Source organism: Aspergillus homomorphus (genome assembly GCF_003184865.1).
Source record: "Aspergillus homomorphus CBS 101889 unplaced genomic scaffold BO97scaffold_8, whole genome shotgun sequence".
NCBI lineage: Eukaryota > Fungi > Ascomycota > Eurotiomycetes > Eurotiales > Aspergillaceae > Aspergillus > Aspergillus homomorphus.
Window position 1 is genome coordinate 513,068 of NW_020291894.1, and position 13,629 is coordinate 526,696.

Consider the following 13,629-nt stretch of genomic DNA (forward strand, 5'->3'; position numbering starts at 1 on the left):
GAGTTTCTCGGAGCATGTGTTCCAGAGAGTGCATTTGATTTCACTTCAGACCTCGATTCTATTACATCAAGAGCTTACGTTGTTGGCAGGTTTTGCTTCTTCTTCTTCTTCTTCTTTTACTTGCAGATAAGATTTTCCTTGGATATTTCACAAAAATTACAATCCGCCCCCATTGAAAAACACCATTGGACACCAGCGGATATATGCCGAAAATTGACAGAAGGAAACGTCCCGTAAGAATGCAGCTCCGTGGCCCCCTTCGACGCCCTCCCAATGCTTTTTTGCAATTCAAGAATTTCCACACACATAATACATACCAGAAGAGACATTTTTAGACATCAACTTAGCTTGGGCGTCCATCAAATCAAAAATGAATCATATTATATACAAGGGAAGACCCAAAAAATAAGGATTGGTGAAATGCCGCTACCGTAGATCATCACATCACGCGCGAGCCGACGGTCGGGGCTTCCAGTTCTGACGGTTTAGGTTGACCTGGGGAGACCTGCTCCCCTGTGAGTAGCCACGGAAACCCGTGTACATGGTCGTGCCAACGTCCATCAGAATGGCCTTTTGGGGCTCGGCTGCTGGAGGTGCGGCGGCACGGGCGCGGCCGTTGGATGATCCAGTGGCGGCCGCGGCCGCTGCCATGGCGGTGGCTTTTGCTTTGGTGAGCTCCCGGACGATATCTCGCAGTTCCGCGTCGTCCTTGGTGATCTGGGCCTTGATGAAGGATGGGTGGCTGGAATCGGGCAGCGAAGACATAACGGTCGCTCGTGGCGTGTATTTGTGTTTCTGAGGGGTGGGAGGGTTGATGGGAACGATGGAGGTGTCGAGCCGAGCTTCGTGGTTCTTGTCCAGGAGCTTGCTAATGTCCAAACTTTCGCCATGAGGAATCTTATTCGGATGAGAAGGAGTCACGCAGTCCATGTCAACTTCTTTTCGTAGGACGTGGTCGACGTCCACCGCGGAGAAGTAAGCGCAGGACTGGGGAAGGTCGTGGATGCCAACTTGCTCGGAGAACATAGCACGGGTCCAGACATTCGCTACTTGCAACGCAAGAGCTGCGCGATATCTATCTTCATCTTTGACAAGGTACCTGATTTCATCGTGGACGGTAATTGCAACCCGGGCAGCAATGTTAAAGCGTCGAATCAGATAGTCCATTGCGACAATCAGGAGATGCAAATAATCGACACCCGACGACTGAATGGCCCAGTTGATTCTGGAAGTCATGAAGCTGCCCTTGTTGATGAAGCGCCGCATCAATGCCTCCGTGATTCCCGCTCCAAGAGCCGGAGTTCTCGGCCTTTCTTGTTCAGCGAACTCCTCCAGCTTGTTGAAGACAAAGGACTCGGTTCCACCTCGCCAGAAGGGTGTGTCGCTAAGGAGACGACGAGTCGTACGAGCGCCCTTGGTCTCTGTGTAAAGCTTACTCGCGACTTCCTGTGTCTCCTTCTCAGTCATCGACGGGTTGAACTGTCTTAGTAAGGTAGCCGCAAACTTGACGCCGGCTCCATAGATACGACCATAGTTAAAAACCTTGGCGTCGTTACGAGAAATGCCTAGAATCGAAGCGGTGCGGGAGTGCATATCCGTCCCTGCAGCTTTAGACCCTTCCAGAGTCATGAAACCAATGGCATTTCCACCGTGAAGCTGGAACTGTGCGTCTCCGATCAGACTCGCGATCCACAGCTCCTGAGAGTCAACGTCGGCGCCAACAAACGAATAGCCCGGGGGCGCTTTGATCATGGCCTTCAACTCAGAGCCAACACGGTTTCCTTTGGCATTGCTCGCAGTAAGCCAGGTGTTTTCGACAGCTCTGCGCGTGATGGTACCCATGGGAATGATCTGGGGCAGAATAAACCCTACCCGATTTTGGTCTGTCTTCGTGGATTCCACATCTCGCACTTGGTCTTGATAAACAACCAATTGGCTCATGATGCGGTCCCGGGCGCTGATCCAATATGAGCAAGATGCATTCATCTCCAAAGCCTCTTTGGCGAGCGCAAACTGCGATGAAAGAGTTCCACGTTCAAAATACTGCATATACGATTTCGCCAAGGGGGTTACGCATCGTGCTGTAGGCCCATCCTTATGCGGCAGCTTGAAGTAAACATGCTTTCTGTCGTTTCTCAGATCGAGGATCTTCTCTTCCGTCATATCACACACCACAACTGGCTGATTGTCATATGCTTTCGCATGTTCGCGAGGCACCTTGAAAGTCCACCCATGCTTGTCCGACCACGTCAAAGGGTAGCCATCCCACGACAACTTAAGAAGAATTGGAGCAATCCGAGTCCGCACACTAAGATTGATTTCTGCATTGGTCTTTGGGAAAAGGTCCTTATACCACTTTGGCATGCCGGGCAATTTTTGCCTGGCCGCTGGTCGCGGAGGATCGCCCTTCTTCTTTCCCTTGACCATTTTGATTTCTTGGCCGGACCAGTCCAGCTGCCGCAACCATGGATCATTTGTATAGATTTCGGGAGATTCTTTCACTTTTAGTGCTTCGTTGCACAGTTCTATTAGTTTCTTTCGGACGCCATCGAGCCGTTGGTGGTAAGTTCCTTCTGCATTGGCAAGATATTCCTGCCAGGTCTGATTGACAGGCAATATTACCGAAGAAAGGTGTCTCAACGCCCCAAAACTTACAGGGTGCGGACAGACCTGCAGAAAGTTTGGAAAGACTTTCTTGTAGACACGGTGAGTGATTGCAACGTCTGCTGCACAATAATCAAGTAATTCCTCCAACTTCTCGACAATCTCTTCTCTGCTGAGCTCGCCGAAGTAGTCCCGTTGCGACTTATCAATCGTAACATCGCAGTGGAATTTGGCGACATCTCGAAGCGAATTCACCGAACTTCTTCCTATCCAGAGTTCTTCTTCCTCTTCACTCAACATTTTGTTTTCAAGTAGGGCTGCCAGCTCCACAGAGTTGTTTTGGTTGGCCACCTTGTCTCTGAACTCTTTGTTTTTCTTGTGACGCATCCAGGTGGGTCTCTGCTGTGAACACATTCCGTTGACTGCAACATGCAGCGACATCGTATCAAGGAAAAAGTTGCGAGATTGGTTCAGGTCATATTCTTCAAGCACGCGAGCTCGATCGTAGCCGATGTTATGTCCGACAATGATGCGTGACTGTGATGCATCTCCGAGAGGTACAAGCTGGACTTCATTCTCTGTTTCTCCCAGCAGCCAAGGCGAGATCCACGCATACCAAGCTGTAGGGCTAACCGCACAGGCCATGACCGCAAATGAATGCACTTTGTACAATACTTCGGTGTCGAAGGTCAGGAGCGTTTCGTTAGGTGCGTCCACAGCTTCCCAAGTGCCGTCGGCATTATATTTTGTCCATCCACTGCGTTTCACCCATTTGCGCGGCTTCTCTGGCGAGTTGACGGAGACGTATTCCTTCGCAAGCGACAAGTACGGATCAGAACAATCCATTCCTAACTTGAAAAAGTGTTCATCGAGAGATTGCCCTTGAAGGGCGGGCATGTCGAAGGCAACGGGCTCGGTAGCATCCTGGGACTTTCCGAGCAAGTCATGTCTGGATAGATGCTCTTTAGATAAGGCGACCAGGGCTGGGTCCGGCGGATCCGCTTTCTTGGGAAAGACTTGAGGATAGACATGGTCGCTCAGCTGTTGAACTCCAATCTCATTAAACCTAGCCAGAGCGGGGACTGCATCATTAGTACTGGGTCCGTGAGTTCTTGAAACGGGAAGCTAGTACTCACGAGAAAGTGAGCCCCGATCTTCTCCCTTATCAGGGATTTGCGTGGTTGATTGAGTAGCGAGGTATCTCGTTAGCCGTGAGGTTCCTTTCCGAGAGATGCGAGGCGAGCGCAATCTCTGCGAAAAAAAAACAGCTGCATCCCTGCGACAGGGAGCGCAGGGAAGACTCCAAAGCATGATCGTAGGCAAGTGCAGTGACTAAACTTAGTCCATGGTAAGGCGACTCGAGAATTCGCAGCCGGTGCTGCGCAATGAGAGGAGCGACCGGGCTTAGTAGTATGTTCCTGCGGCTTCTCCTGTGGGATCGTCTTTTCTTTCCTATTGGGGGATTCCGGCGTCATGATGAGAAATACAGGAAGATTGATGCTCCGCAGGGATCCTCATGACCGCCTACTGAATAGGGAAAAGTGCGCTCTTATCGTCACCAGGCCGATAAGACCAACGGCAGATCACTGTTAGTTCTCCCTAGGTCGTGGCTTGGCTTCCCTTCGTTTGGCTTCGTTCTTTCGATTCATTTCGCGGGAGCCAAGTCGTGGACTTCATTCTGTCATTTGGATCGCTCTGTCGTTAGTTCTCTTTACACTTGCCACAACATGGATTTCCCTCGTTATTCCCCAGAGTCCACGCCCGACCAGCCCACCCAGAGTCCAGATCCCAAGCGACGCCGCTTAGCCCCTCCCTCTCGGCTGGAAGCCGTTCAGCTTGAAGGACAGTCAAGCGAGGTGACTTCTGTAGATCTAACGGAAAACGAAGAAGTGTCGGAAATATCGAAAACGCAGGCGAAGCAGCGGGCAGATGCCATCCTGGCACAACAGTCCCTCGAACCCAAAAATACCGAGTCGATCTTTGCTGCTTATAAGTGCCCTGTATGTATGGATACTCCAGTGGATGCCACGAGTACTGTGTGTGGTATGTCTCTTGTACTCCGTGATTATCACGCCAAAGCGGCGAAAGCATAGGTGAAGGATCGAAGCTGACCCTACATAGGACATCTTTTCTGTCACAAATGCATCACCGATACATTAAAATTTAGTGAAGAACGGTCAGTCTCAACCAGCAAAGCGCCAAAAGGCACCTGTCCAGTCTGTCGAAAACCGCTATCAAGGAACGATGTCTCGGGTCCGAAACGACATTTGATACCTCTGCAGATAAAGTTACTTCGTCGCAAGAGAAGGGAGGGGGATAACACAGCCCCGTGAGGGATGATTCGCACTATCCGATTCCAGGTCGGGCTTGCAGACTGCGTATGCCCTGACATCTCGCAACTGACCTAGGGGATCAATCGAATCAGTCTACCATCCGAGTACTTCTCCGTTGCTCGGTGAATGAACTCTCGCTATGCAATTACTAGGGACCATGTTGCTACCCAGCAGCTGCTACCCTCAGATTTCATCAGTGCTGAGGCCAGTGCGATTGAATCGTATTCCTACCTACACTCGTGCCCATGGCGCTTTGTGCTATTGCATCAGCTTTGAATAATGCGAGTCTCAAAATTGGTACACTGGGCGAATGCGCTGGATGCTCAGGCATGTTCTTGTGGGATGGAAACTATCGATGTTATCCTTTGATAACGCGAGCGAAGATCTGCGTCATATCATTCGAGGATGAAAAGATCTTTCGCCATGAACGCCTATGGTTGTTCTGCGAGATACTGTTTACTGCCTGCGACTTTGGCGACATTGTTGGTGTGAATGCTTTAGAACGAAGTCATGGCGCCAAGCGATGAGCCCACTGTAGCCAAGAACAACTGCATGGAACTAGCAAGGTTCTTCATGTCTACGAAATGATGATTTATGCATCCTCCTTCTTCCCAAGATCTTCCTCTTGCTAGATTCATCTCAGATTTTCGTAATGTGTTTTGTCTCAGGAATGCATCGTTCCCTTGCGGAATGGTATGATCGAGTCGACGTCATTTCCCCGCGGGCATTATCCCCTTTATGGGCGGTCTTTCTACCCTGGCAGTAATTGCCCGTGCACCTGCGGCACATCTGCACCGCACCACTACAAACTCTCGGAGATTTCCAGGCCTTGAAAAGTTCCGGCAACTCTCGCAAGCTGATCAACTTATGGCATACTCCATTGTTCATGCTCCAAATCTACCGTGGATGTTGAATCCATGTTCACTACACAGTTCCTTGATTAGCCCGAGCCCACGCAGCCAGACCATAATCTGGATGCCATGAGTGTCCATTCGTTTGACCATGCGCAGCCCGCAGACCTACCGTCCCCCTCCCATCACATAGATGATATTGAAGCCAACCCACGTTCTCAAGATCCACCAATTTCGCCAACCACGAGGTCGCCCCCTTCGCCGGATGCGTTCACCACGGCGGCGCGGCATAACTCTCGGGAGACGGTCAAGAATCGCAGGCGGCGCTCGACTACCGCTCGCTCATACTACCGCGAAGATGGCCCTCATGATCAGAACTGGCAGCCTGGCGAGGAGCCAGGCATTGATCCCAACAAACCACTGCCGGCGTATAACGCCGAATGGATGACCAATACCGCTGCTGACCTGTACAGACGCTGTGAGATCTCAGTGGTGGACTTTTCTCAACATGAGATGCGCCAATACATTCTCGACAACGATACGCTGGAATCTTTCCTTGCGCGCGAGAGGGAGCCTTGGGTCCAGTGTCGGTGGATCAATGTCAACGGACTGAGCTGGGATGTGATTCGCATTCTTTCCAACCACAAATGCCTGCACCGGCTCGCGATCGAGGATCTGATCAACGAGACCAATCGCACCAAGGTGGATTGGTACTCTGATCATGCGTACATCGTTCTCAAGCTCCAGAAGCTAATCAAGCTCACAGAAGAAGAGGATGGCAGTGACACGGACGAGAGCAGTGACGGTGGACACGGACCGTGGATGAGCGATCGCAAAAGCTCGACTGCCAGCACAATGTCCCTGAAAAGGCCGACCAAACGCACTTTGGTTCTGGAGGCTTTGAAGGATATTTTCCGACCCAAGTCTCAAGATCGAGATACTTCAGGGCGACGCACTTCTAGTGGACTAGGGCACACTACCTCGAAAGCGTCCGGTCTAAGTGACCTTACAGAGAAAGAGCTCCCACCGCGCAGCATTCAGCGACTGCGTGGTGGGCCGAACGAAGACCGAATTGCCTTCTTGGAACGGCACGCCATCCTAGCCGCGAAGAGGTTATGTGTTACGCTCGAGCAGGTGTCAATCTTCCTGCATGCAGATAACACAGTGACCTCGTTCTTTGAGAACAGCGCAGACGACATCGAAGCTCCGATTGTGAGACGCCTCAGCTCCCCTGAGACCATTCTACGTCAATCGTGCGATGCAAGCATGATTGTGCAAGCGGTACTCGATGCCATCATCGATCTTGCTATACCAGTGACGACGGCGTATCAAGATGTGATGGGTGATTTGGAACTGGAAGTCTTGACCGATCCTGACGTTGATCAATCCAAGAGCCTCTACGTTCTCACGTCTGAGATCGCTATTTTGCGTAATTTCATGCAACCGATCGCCACGATTATCAACGCACTCCGAGACCATCGTTCGGAACCAATTCAGACTCCTGGCTTGGGAGCATTCAAGAATATCGGCACAAATACACCTACAGGTGATGGGGCGCCATACATAGGGACCGCCACGCCCAATTTGAAAAGTCTAGGTGGTTCGAGCGTATCGATTAGTCCTCTATGCCATACCTACCTCGGTGATGCGCTGGACCACTGTATCACCATCGTCGAAGGCTATGATCAAATGCGAAGAGCTGCCGATAACATGATAGATTTGATTTTCAACACGATTGGTGAGTTCCACATACCTTCTAGAGCGTGGGCATGAGCTAATACCATGTAGGTGCATATCAGAATGAGAGCATGAAGCAACTCACCCTAGTGACGTGCTTCTATCTCCCTCTGACTTTCTTGACGGTAACTTTGGCAGTCCGCCTGTGACATAGTTATACTTTACTAATCAAAACTGTAGGGTTATTTTGGAATGAACTTCGATGAGTTTTCTGGCATTCATCATAGCGATTCGTACGTGTATCTCACTCAGATCCCCTAGTCGTCGATACTGATACGGTTTCTCAGATACTTCTGGATGATTGCGGTCCCATTCGTGTTTGCGACGACCATGTTCTTGATGTGAGATTCTCCTTGCTTCCTCTTACCGAGCGCAATTCTAATGGCCTTATAGGCGCGACAAACTTCAGCGCTACATGGTGTTGCTCGCACAGAAACGCCTAATCACCAGCTCCAGGAAGAGGCGACAGAGGAAACAGGCCACGGAAAAGACATGAGCCTGCACTCCGACTTTCTCCGCTCGATGTTTTCGGATATCCAAGTGCAATTAGCACAATATTACCCATCTTCTGGTTGTATAGATGACCTCATGCCCTGCATAGCATAGCATAATATCATGAGGTTTAATGAATGTGGGTGAGAAGTGATGGCACAAGACAATGATAATAGTACATATATTAGATAGACCCGCGCGCTGCGCACGAGTGTACCTCACAAATTCTTCCGCTTGAATGCCCAGTAGGCCTTCCAGGGCAGCGTCCAGTCCGAGCGCAGCAGCTCCGGTCGAAAGATGTCAAAGTCGAAACTCTCCAACCTGTTCAGCCAGAGACGAGTGGGCACGGCAGGCATCAAGACGCCGAACGCGCGGTTCACCTCGTCCAAGGGCGTCTCATTGCGGTGCGCCGCATCCTCATACATATGGCCCTCCTCGCCCTCGTGCTCGAACTCGTGGCCGACATCCTGGCCGGCGCGGAGGTTACTCAGCATCTGCTGAGCGGTGATGAGGTGGTCGTTGGCTCTCGTGGCGACGGCGAAGACCGCATCGCGCAAGCCGGGTGCCTCAGCGCCCTGCCGGAAGACGTCCTCCTCCCGCAGCCCCGCCTGGGCCATGACATCCAGCGGCAGCATCACGGCGCCCTGCCTGTACTGACCGGGCTGCTGGGTCCGGTCCGCCGACTCCGCGCGCTGCGGGAACGCCACGAGCGGCAGCCCGCGCAGCACGGCGGCGATGCCCACGGCCTTGCCGATGTGCGAGGCCAGATGGTCCGCCGTCACGGAGGTCATCGGCAGCGCCGACAGCGTCAGGTAGAACAGCGTCGAGTACGTGTTCTCGGCGTAGGACTCGAGCGCCGCGAGGTTCGGGTACGGGTCGTTCGTCAGCGTCTGCTCGCGCGTGTTGATCAGCCGGTTCAACCACCCTTTGCTGATGCGCGCTTGGCCCTGCGTGCGCGTGTGCAGGTCGTCGATCGCCGCCGCAAGCAGGATCGCGATCGGCTCTTTGGGCGGGCTGCCGGCTAGCGTTTTGGAGACCGCGTCGCGCCAGTATTGTAGGCGCATTAGGCCGATTGTGTGCGAGGAGGTCGTGTCGGGGATCATTGAGAGGGAGATGTTGAGGGCGCGCAGCGCGAAGTACATCGGTCGTACATGTTGCGGGATGAAGGTGTGCAGGGTGTATGAGGGGCTGTCGTATTTTCTGATGGGATGGCGAGAAGGCTGGTGTTAGATAGTGCTAGATAGTATATGGGGTGGATGGGCTAGAGGTGCGCACTGTAGAAGGTTTGCGCAGTAGGCCTGTGCAGCCTTGACCTCTGCTTCAGCTGCTGGCGTCGCGGCTGCTGGACGCCCCTGGAGGTGGCGTCTTTGAGGGCGCTGTAATTGTGTGCGAGCCAACGAGCGTCGACATAGCTGCTCGCTTTTGCGACACGGTTGGATGAACTTGTTGGAAAGAGACATGTTGGACTGGAAGCAGGCCGGTGGAGGGGGATTTGCCTATCTATGCGGAGGTTGCGGAGAGGCTGTCACTGGCACATTACATATATATAGCTATTATTTTCTTCACAGGTGAAGTCAGTATGAAGTTCCTTAGAAGTAGAGATGATCGGCATCACATACACGTCAATTGAGGCTTTCCATCAATCTGCTGGTGAGAGGAAAGTCGTTCAATCAGTGTTCAAGCTTAAGCTGAAGCAACTCATTTAGTCCAAATTTTATTGGGCGAAGCGGCTTTACACGAAATGACGTCGGGCCGAAGTGGAATCGCGTCTCGGCGCGTCTTCCGCCTTTCGCTCCTCCATCTTTCTTGGCTCAATCAAGTGGAAATTTCCCTCAGACCCCAGAGCCCCTGCACGGCAACACCCGGGGGGCGATGACCAGTGCAGGATGCATTTTCAGGATGCTGATGGACGACCTCTGAAGAAGCGACGCTTTTTCGCCGAAGAAGAAGATCTTTCTGCTCCTCCCTCGACAAGCGATTCTACCTTGTCGGAGGATCATCACCAAAAGATCCTTGCTCAGAACGCTCAAGATGCGACTCCAGCGTCGTCTAACTCACACTTGGACTTACAGGGTACCAGCGTCGTTCCTCCTGAGCAAACCGCCCTCGCGAACCCAGATTTGCCACCGTCTAATTGGAGCGAGGAAAGCCCGGAGCAAAAAACAGACGACGGCTTCGATACCGCCACCTTCTTGGCTATAGTTGGACAACATGTCCCTGATCACATCATTACAAAGATACGCAAAGCATCGGGGGATGACCTTGAAAGGGCTGTGAACATCTTTTTCGATGGATCCTGGAGATCGCCCCCGAAGGCCACCCTGAGCCAAACAACCCTCTTGCCTCGCGAACGAACCCTTCCTACGCAACTCTCCCCTCCAATTACCCGTTCACCACCGACCCCTGCGAACAAGACTTCTAGCACGGATCAAGCCAGTTCGCGACTGGTGTCACAACCTCAGCTGAGATATATAGGCGCATTCGGTGTCGGAGCGTGGGCTACAAGGAGTGGTGTAGGGCTGGTCAAGCATGGGGAGCACGTAAACATTGAGCGCGCGCGATCCCAACCCGTCGCAAAACGTGGCCGAACGGGCAAGATAATCAGTAATCAGAAAGGCGATGTTCTTACTCGGTTTACCACCAAGTCCGGCCAGGAGGTAGGGCGTCTACCTCGGGAAACGGCCGAATGGGTATCGACTTTGCTAGACCAGAAAGTCTGCCATCTTGAGGGGGTGTGTGTCTTTGCACCGGACAGGATCCGCGTGAACGACACGATCTACCTGCAATTATGGTGCTACCTTCGCATCGAAGCGTTCCAGCCTCGCATGCTCGATGACTCTGATGACAACAGGTCGACTACGATATTCGAGGAGAAGGAAAGCATTGAAGAAAAGAAGCTGCGCCTTCGCCAGGTCGCTCTCGTGAAGCTTTTCGATGAGATTGGGCTTCAGCCGACTTCGTGTAATGATATGACAAAGAAGCATAAAAAAGAAGGATTGCTACGTGCAGCGGAGATGGCCGATCAGTATGACCGAGTCAAGAAGGAAAATCAAGCGAACAACGACTCGTCCGAAGAGGAAGAGACGCCTGAGCTCCAAGAGGACCAGCTTGACACACTTTACAAGAAAGCTCAATCGTTCGACTTTAGCATGCCCGAAGCGAATCCTCCGTCTACATTCACATTAGATTTGCGCAAATATCAGAGACAAGCACTATACTGGATGCTGGCGAAGGAAAAGGACAAGAAGTCCGCCAGGGAGGAGTCTCTGCATCCCTTGTGGGAAGAATATTTTTGGCCAACGAAGGATGTGGATGACAAGGAGTTGCCTGCGGTGGATGGCATAGACCATTTCTACGTCAATCCGTACTCTGGAGAGCTTACTCTCGAGTTCCCAAAGCAGGAACAACATTGTCTCGGTGGTATTCTTGCTGATGAGATGGGTCTTGGCAAAACCATCGAAATGCTGAGTCTGGTGCATTCCCATAGAAACGTGCCTCAGAGTTCTGGTGGCTTGGTGAGGCTCCCCCAATCTTCTGGTAGGGTTTCCGCTCCGTACACGACTCTTGTCATCGCACCAACATCGCTGCTTGCGCAGTGGGAGAGCGAGGCATTAAAAGCCTCTCAGCCTGGGACATTGAAGGTCCTCATGTACTATGGAACGGAGAAGAATGTCAATCTCAGAGATCTGTGTGCTGCCGGAAACGCAGCTGCCCCGAACGTGATCATCACGAGTTACGGAGTTGTACTTGCAGAGCACCGTCACCATGCGTCCGCTGTCCTTTCCCAGTTGGGCTCAGGCGGTCTATTCTCTTTGGACTTTTTCCGGATTATCATCGATGAAGCGCATATGATCAAGAACCGGCAATCCAAATCCGCGAAGGCGTGCTATGACTTGAGCGCAACACACCGCTGGGTTCTTACCGGTACACCCATCGTCAACCGTTTGGAGGATCTGTTCAGTCTGGTGCGGTTCCTGAAGGTTGAGCCTTGGAACAACTTCTCTTTCTGGAAAACTTTCATCACCGTGCCGTTCGAGTCGAAAGACTACGTCCGAGCTTTGAATGTCGTACAGACTGTGCTTGAGCCCCTGGTTCTCCGACGGACGAAGGCCATGAAGACCCCTGAGGGTGAGCCTCTTGTACCGCTGCCACGGAGAACGATCCAGATCGAGGAGGTTGAGCTCCCCGAGCAAGAGCGTGAGATTTACGACCTGATCTACACTCGTGCTAAGCAGACCTTCAACAACAACGTCGAGGCCGGTACTCTGCTGAAGTCATACTCAACGATCTTCGCACAGATTCTCCGTCTACGCCAGACGTGCTGTCACCCCATCCTCACCCGCAACAAAGCAATTGTCGCCGACGAGGAAGATGCCGCAGCAGCCGCCGATGGAGCCAGCGATCTGAAGGATGACATGGACCTGCAGGACCTCATTGACCGCTTTAAAGCTACCACGGAAGCAGCAGGCACCGATCAAGCTCAAGACCCTCTCGCCAAATTCACCTCGCATGCGTTAAAACAAATTCAGACCGAGTCCAGCGGCGAATGCCCGATCTGCTCCGAAGAGCCCATGATCGAGCCCGCGGTGACAGCGTGCTGGCACAGCGCGTGCAAGAAATGCCTCGAGGACTATATACGCCACCAGACAGACAAAGGGGTACCACCTCGTTGCTTCTCGTGCCGGGGGCCCGTCACCTCCAAGGACATCTTCGAGGTGATCCGACACCAGTCCCCCAACTCGACGCCCACTGCAGAAACAGATATATACAACAGCACGCCGCCGCCGAACCCGCAAGCACCGCCGCGAATCTCCCTCCGACGCATCAACCCCCTCTCCCCGTCCGCGCACACGTCCGCCAAAATCCACTCCCTCCTCAACCACCTCACCCGCATTCCCCCGACCAACAAAGCCGTCGTCTTCTCCCAGTTCACCAGCTTCCTAGATCTCATCTCCCCGCAACTCACCCGCGCCGGCATCCCGCACGTCCGTCTCGACGGTACGATGCCTCAAAAAGCCCGGGCCGAGACCCTCGCGCAGTTCAACCAAACCGAAGATTTCCTCCCCGAAGAAGAAGAAGACGACTTCATCGAAGACCCCGACCAACAAACCTCTCTCAACACCCCGCGTCCACAACCACGAACCACCAAGACCAAACTCAGGAGCAAAAACCCCACCGCAGACTCCGCCGCTACCATCCCGCGCGTCCTCCTCATCAGTCTCCGAGCCGGCGGCGTAGGCCTCAACCTCACGGTCGCCAACCACGTCTTCATGATGGACCCGTGGTGGAGCTTCGCGATCGAGGCGCAGGCGATCGACCGCGTGCATCGCATGGGCCAGCTGCGCGATGTCTCGGTCACGCGGTTCGTGGTCAAGGACTCGATCGAGGGCCGCATGTTGCAGGTGCAGGAGCGCAAGATGAATATCGCTGGCTCGTTGGGGCTGAGGGTTGGAGGGGATGGGTCGGAGGATGAGAAGAAGAAGGAGCGTATCGAAGAGCTGAAGCTTTTGTTTGAGTAGAGGAGGCGGAGTGGGATGTGGAGGGAGGAGGTTGTTTGGGATTGACTATATGATACCATTGCATTTTTGGGGGTTATTTACGCGCTGGATAGA

The 13,629-nt window shown here is 52.9% G+C and overlaps 4 protein-coding genes across 4 annotated transcripts; 3 read left to right on the top strand and 1 right to left on the bottom strand.

Annotated features, from left to right (window-relative positions):
* Nucleotides 1-122: 122 nt before the first annotated feature.
* Nucleotides 123-3,915, bottom strand: BO97DRAFT_364890 (DNA-directed DNA polymerase gamma MIP1; the record flags this gene model as incomplete). Its single annotated transcript, XM_025692559.1, has 2 exons — nt 123-3,686; nt 3,741-3,915. The coding sequence occupies 2 exons, from the start codon at nt 3,913-3,915 to the stop codon at nt 445-447; spliced, it is 3,417 nt and encodes a 1,138-aa protein (XP_025553787.1). The 3' UTR covers nt 123-444.
* Nucleotides 3,916-4,179: 264 nt separating this feature from the next.
* On the top strand, nt 4,180-5,060 carry BO97DRAFT_274348 (uncharacterized protein). The gene is made up of 2 exons (XM_025691012.1): nt 4,180-4,647; nt 4,726-5,060. Exons 1-2 carry the CDS (start codon nt 4,332-4,334, stop codon nt 4,935-4,937), a joined length of 528 nt encoding a protein of 175 aa, XP_025553788.1. The 5' UTR covers nt 4,180-4,331; the 3' UTR covers nt 4,938-5,060.
* A 631-nt stretch (nt 5,061-5,691) lies between these two features.
* Nucleotides 5,692-8,128, top strand: BO97DRAFT_274313 (putative CorA family metal ion transporter). The gene is made up of 5 exons (XM_025691011.1): nt 5,692-7,526; nt 7,577-7,650; nt 7,706-7,758; nt 7,813-7,866; nt 7,919-8,128. The coding sequence occupies exons 1-5, from the start codon at nt 5,918-5,920 to the stop codon at nt 8,019-8,021; spliced, it is 1,893 nt and encodes a 630-aa protein (XP_025553789.1). The 5' UTR covers nt 5,692-5,917; the 3' UTR covers nt 8,022-8,128.
* A 314-nt stretch (nt 8,129-8,442) lies between these two features.
* On the top strand, nt 8,443-13,536 carry BO97DRAFT_469039 (DEAD/DEAH box helicase; the record flags this gene model as incomplete). The annotated part of the gene is made up of 2 exons (XM_025699807.1): nt 8,443-8,844; nt 9,916-13,536. 2 exons carry the CDS (start codon nt 8,443-8,445, stop codon nt 13,534-13,536), a joined length of 4,023 nt encoding a protein of 1,340 aa, XP_025553790.1.
* Between the last annotated feature and the right edge of the window lie 93 nt (nt 13,537-13,629).

Bases quoted from the DNA above. Each gene is read 5' to 3' on its own strand.
- BO97DRAFT_274348 (XM_025691012.1), top strand. From the start codon at position 4,332: ATGGATTTCCCTCGTTATTCCCCAGAGTCCACGCCCGACCAGCCCACC. The intron at 4,648-4,725 runs GTATGTCTCTTG...GACCCTACATAG, and splicing joins TGCCACGAGTACTGTGTGTG to GACATCTTTTCTGTCACAAA.
- BO97DRAFT_274313 (XM_025691011.1), top strand. From the start codon at position 5,918: ATGAGTGTCCATTCGTTTGACCATGCGCAGCCCGCAGACCTACCGTCC. The intron at 7,527-7,576 runs GTGAGTTCCACA...AATACCATGTAG, and splicing joins TTTGATTTTCAACACGATTG to GTGCATATCAGAATGAGAGC. The intron at 7,651-7,705 runs GTAACTTTGGCA...TCAAAACTGTAG, and splicing joins TCCCTCTGACTTTCTTGACG to GGTTATTTTGGAATGAACTT.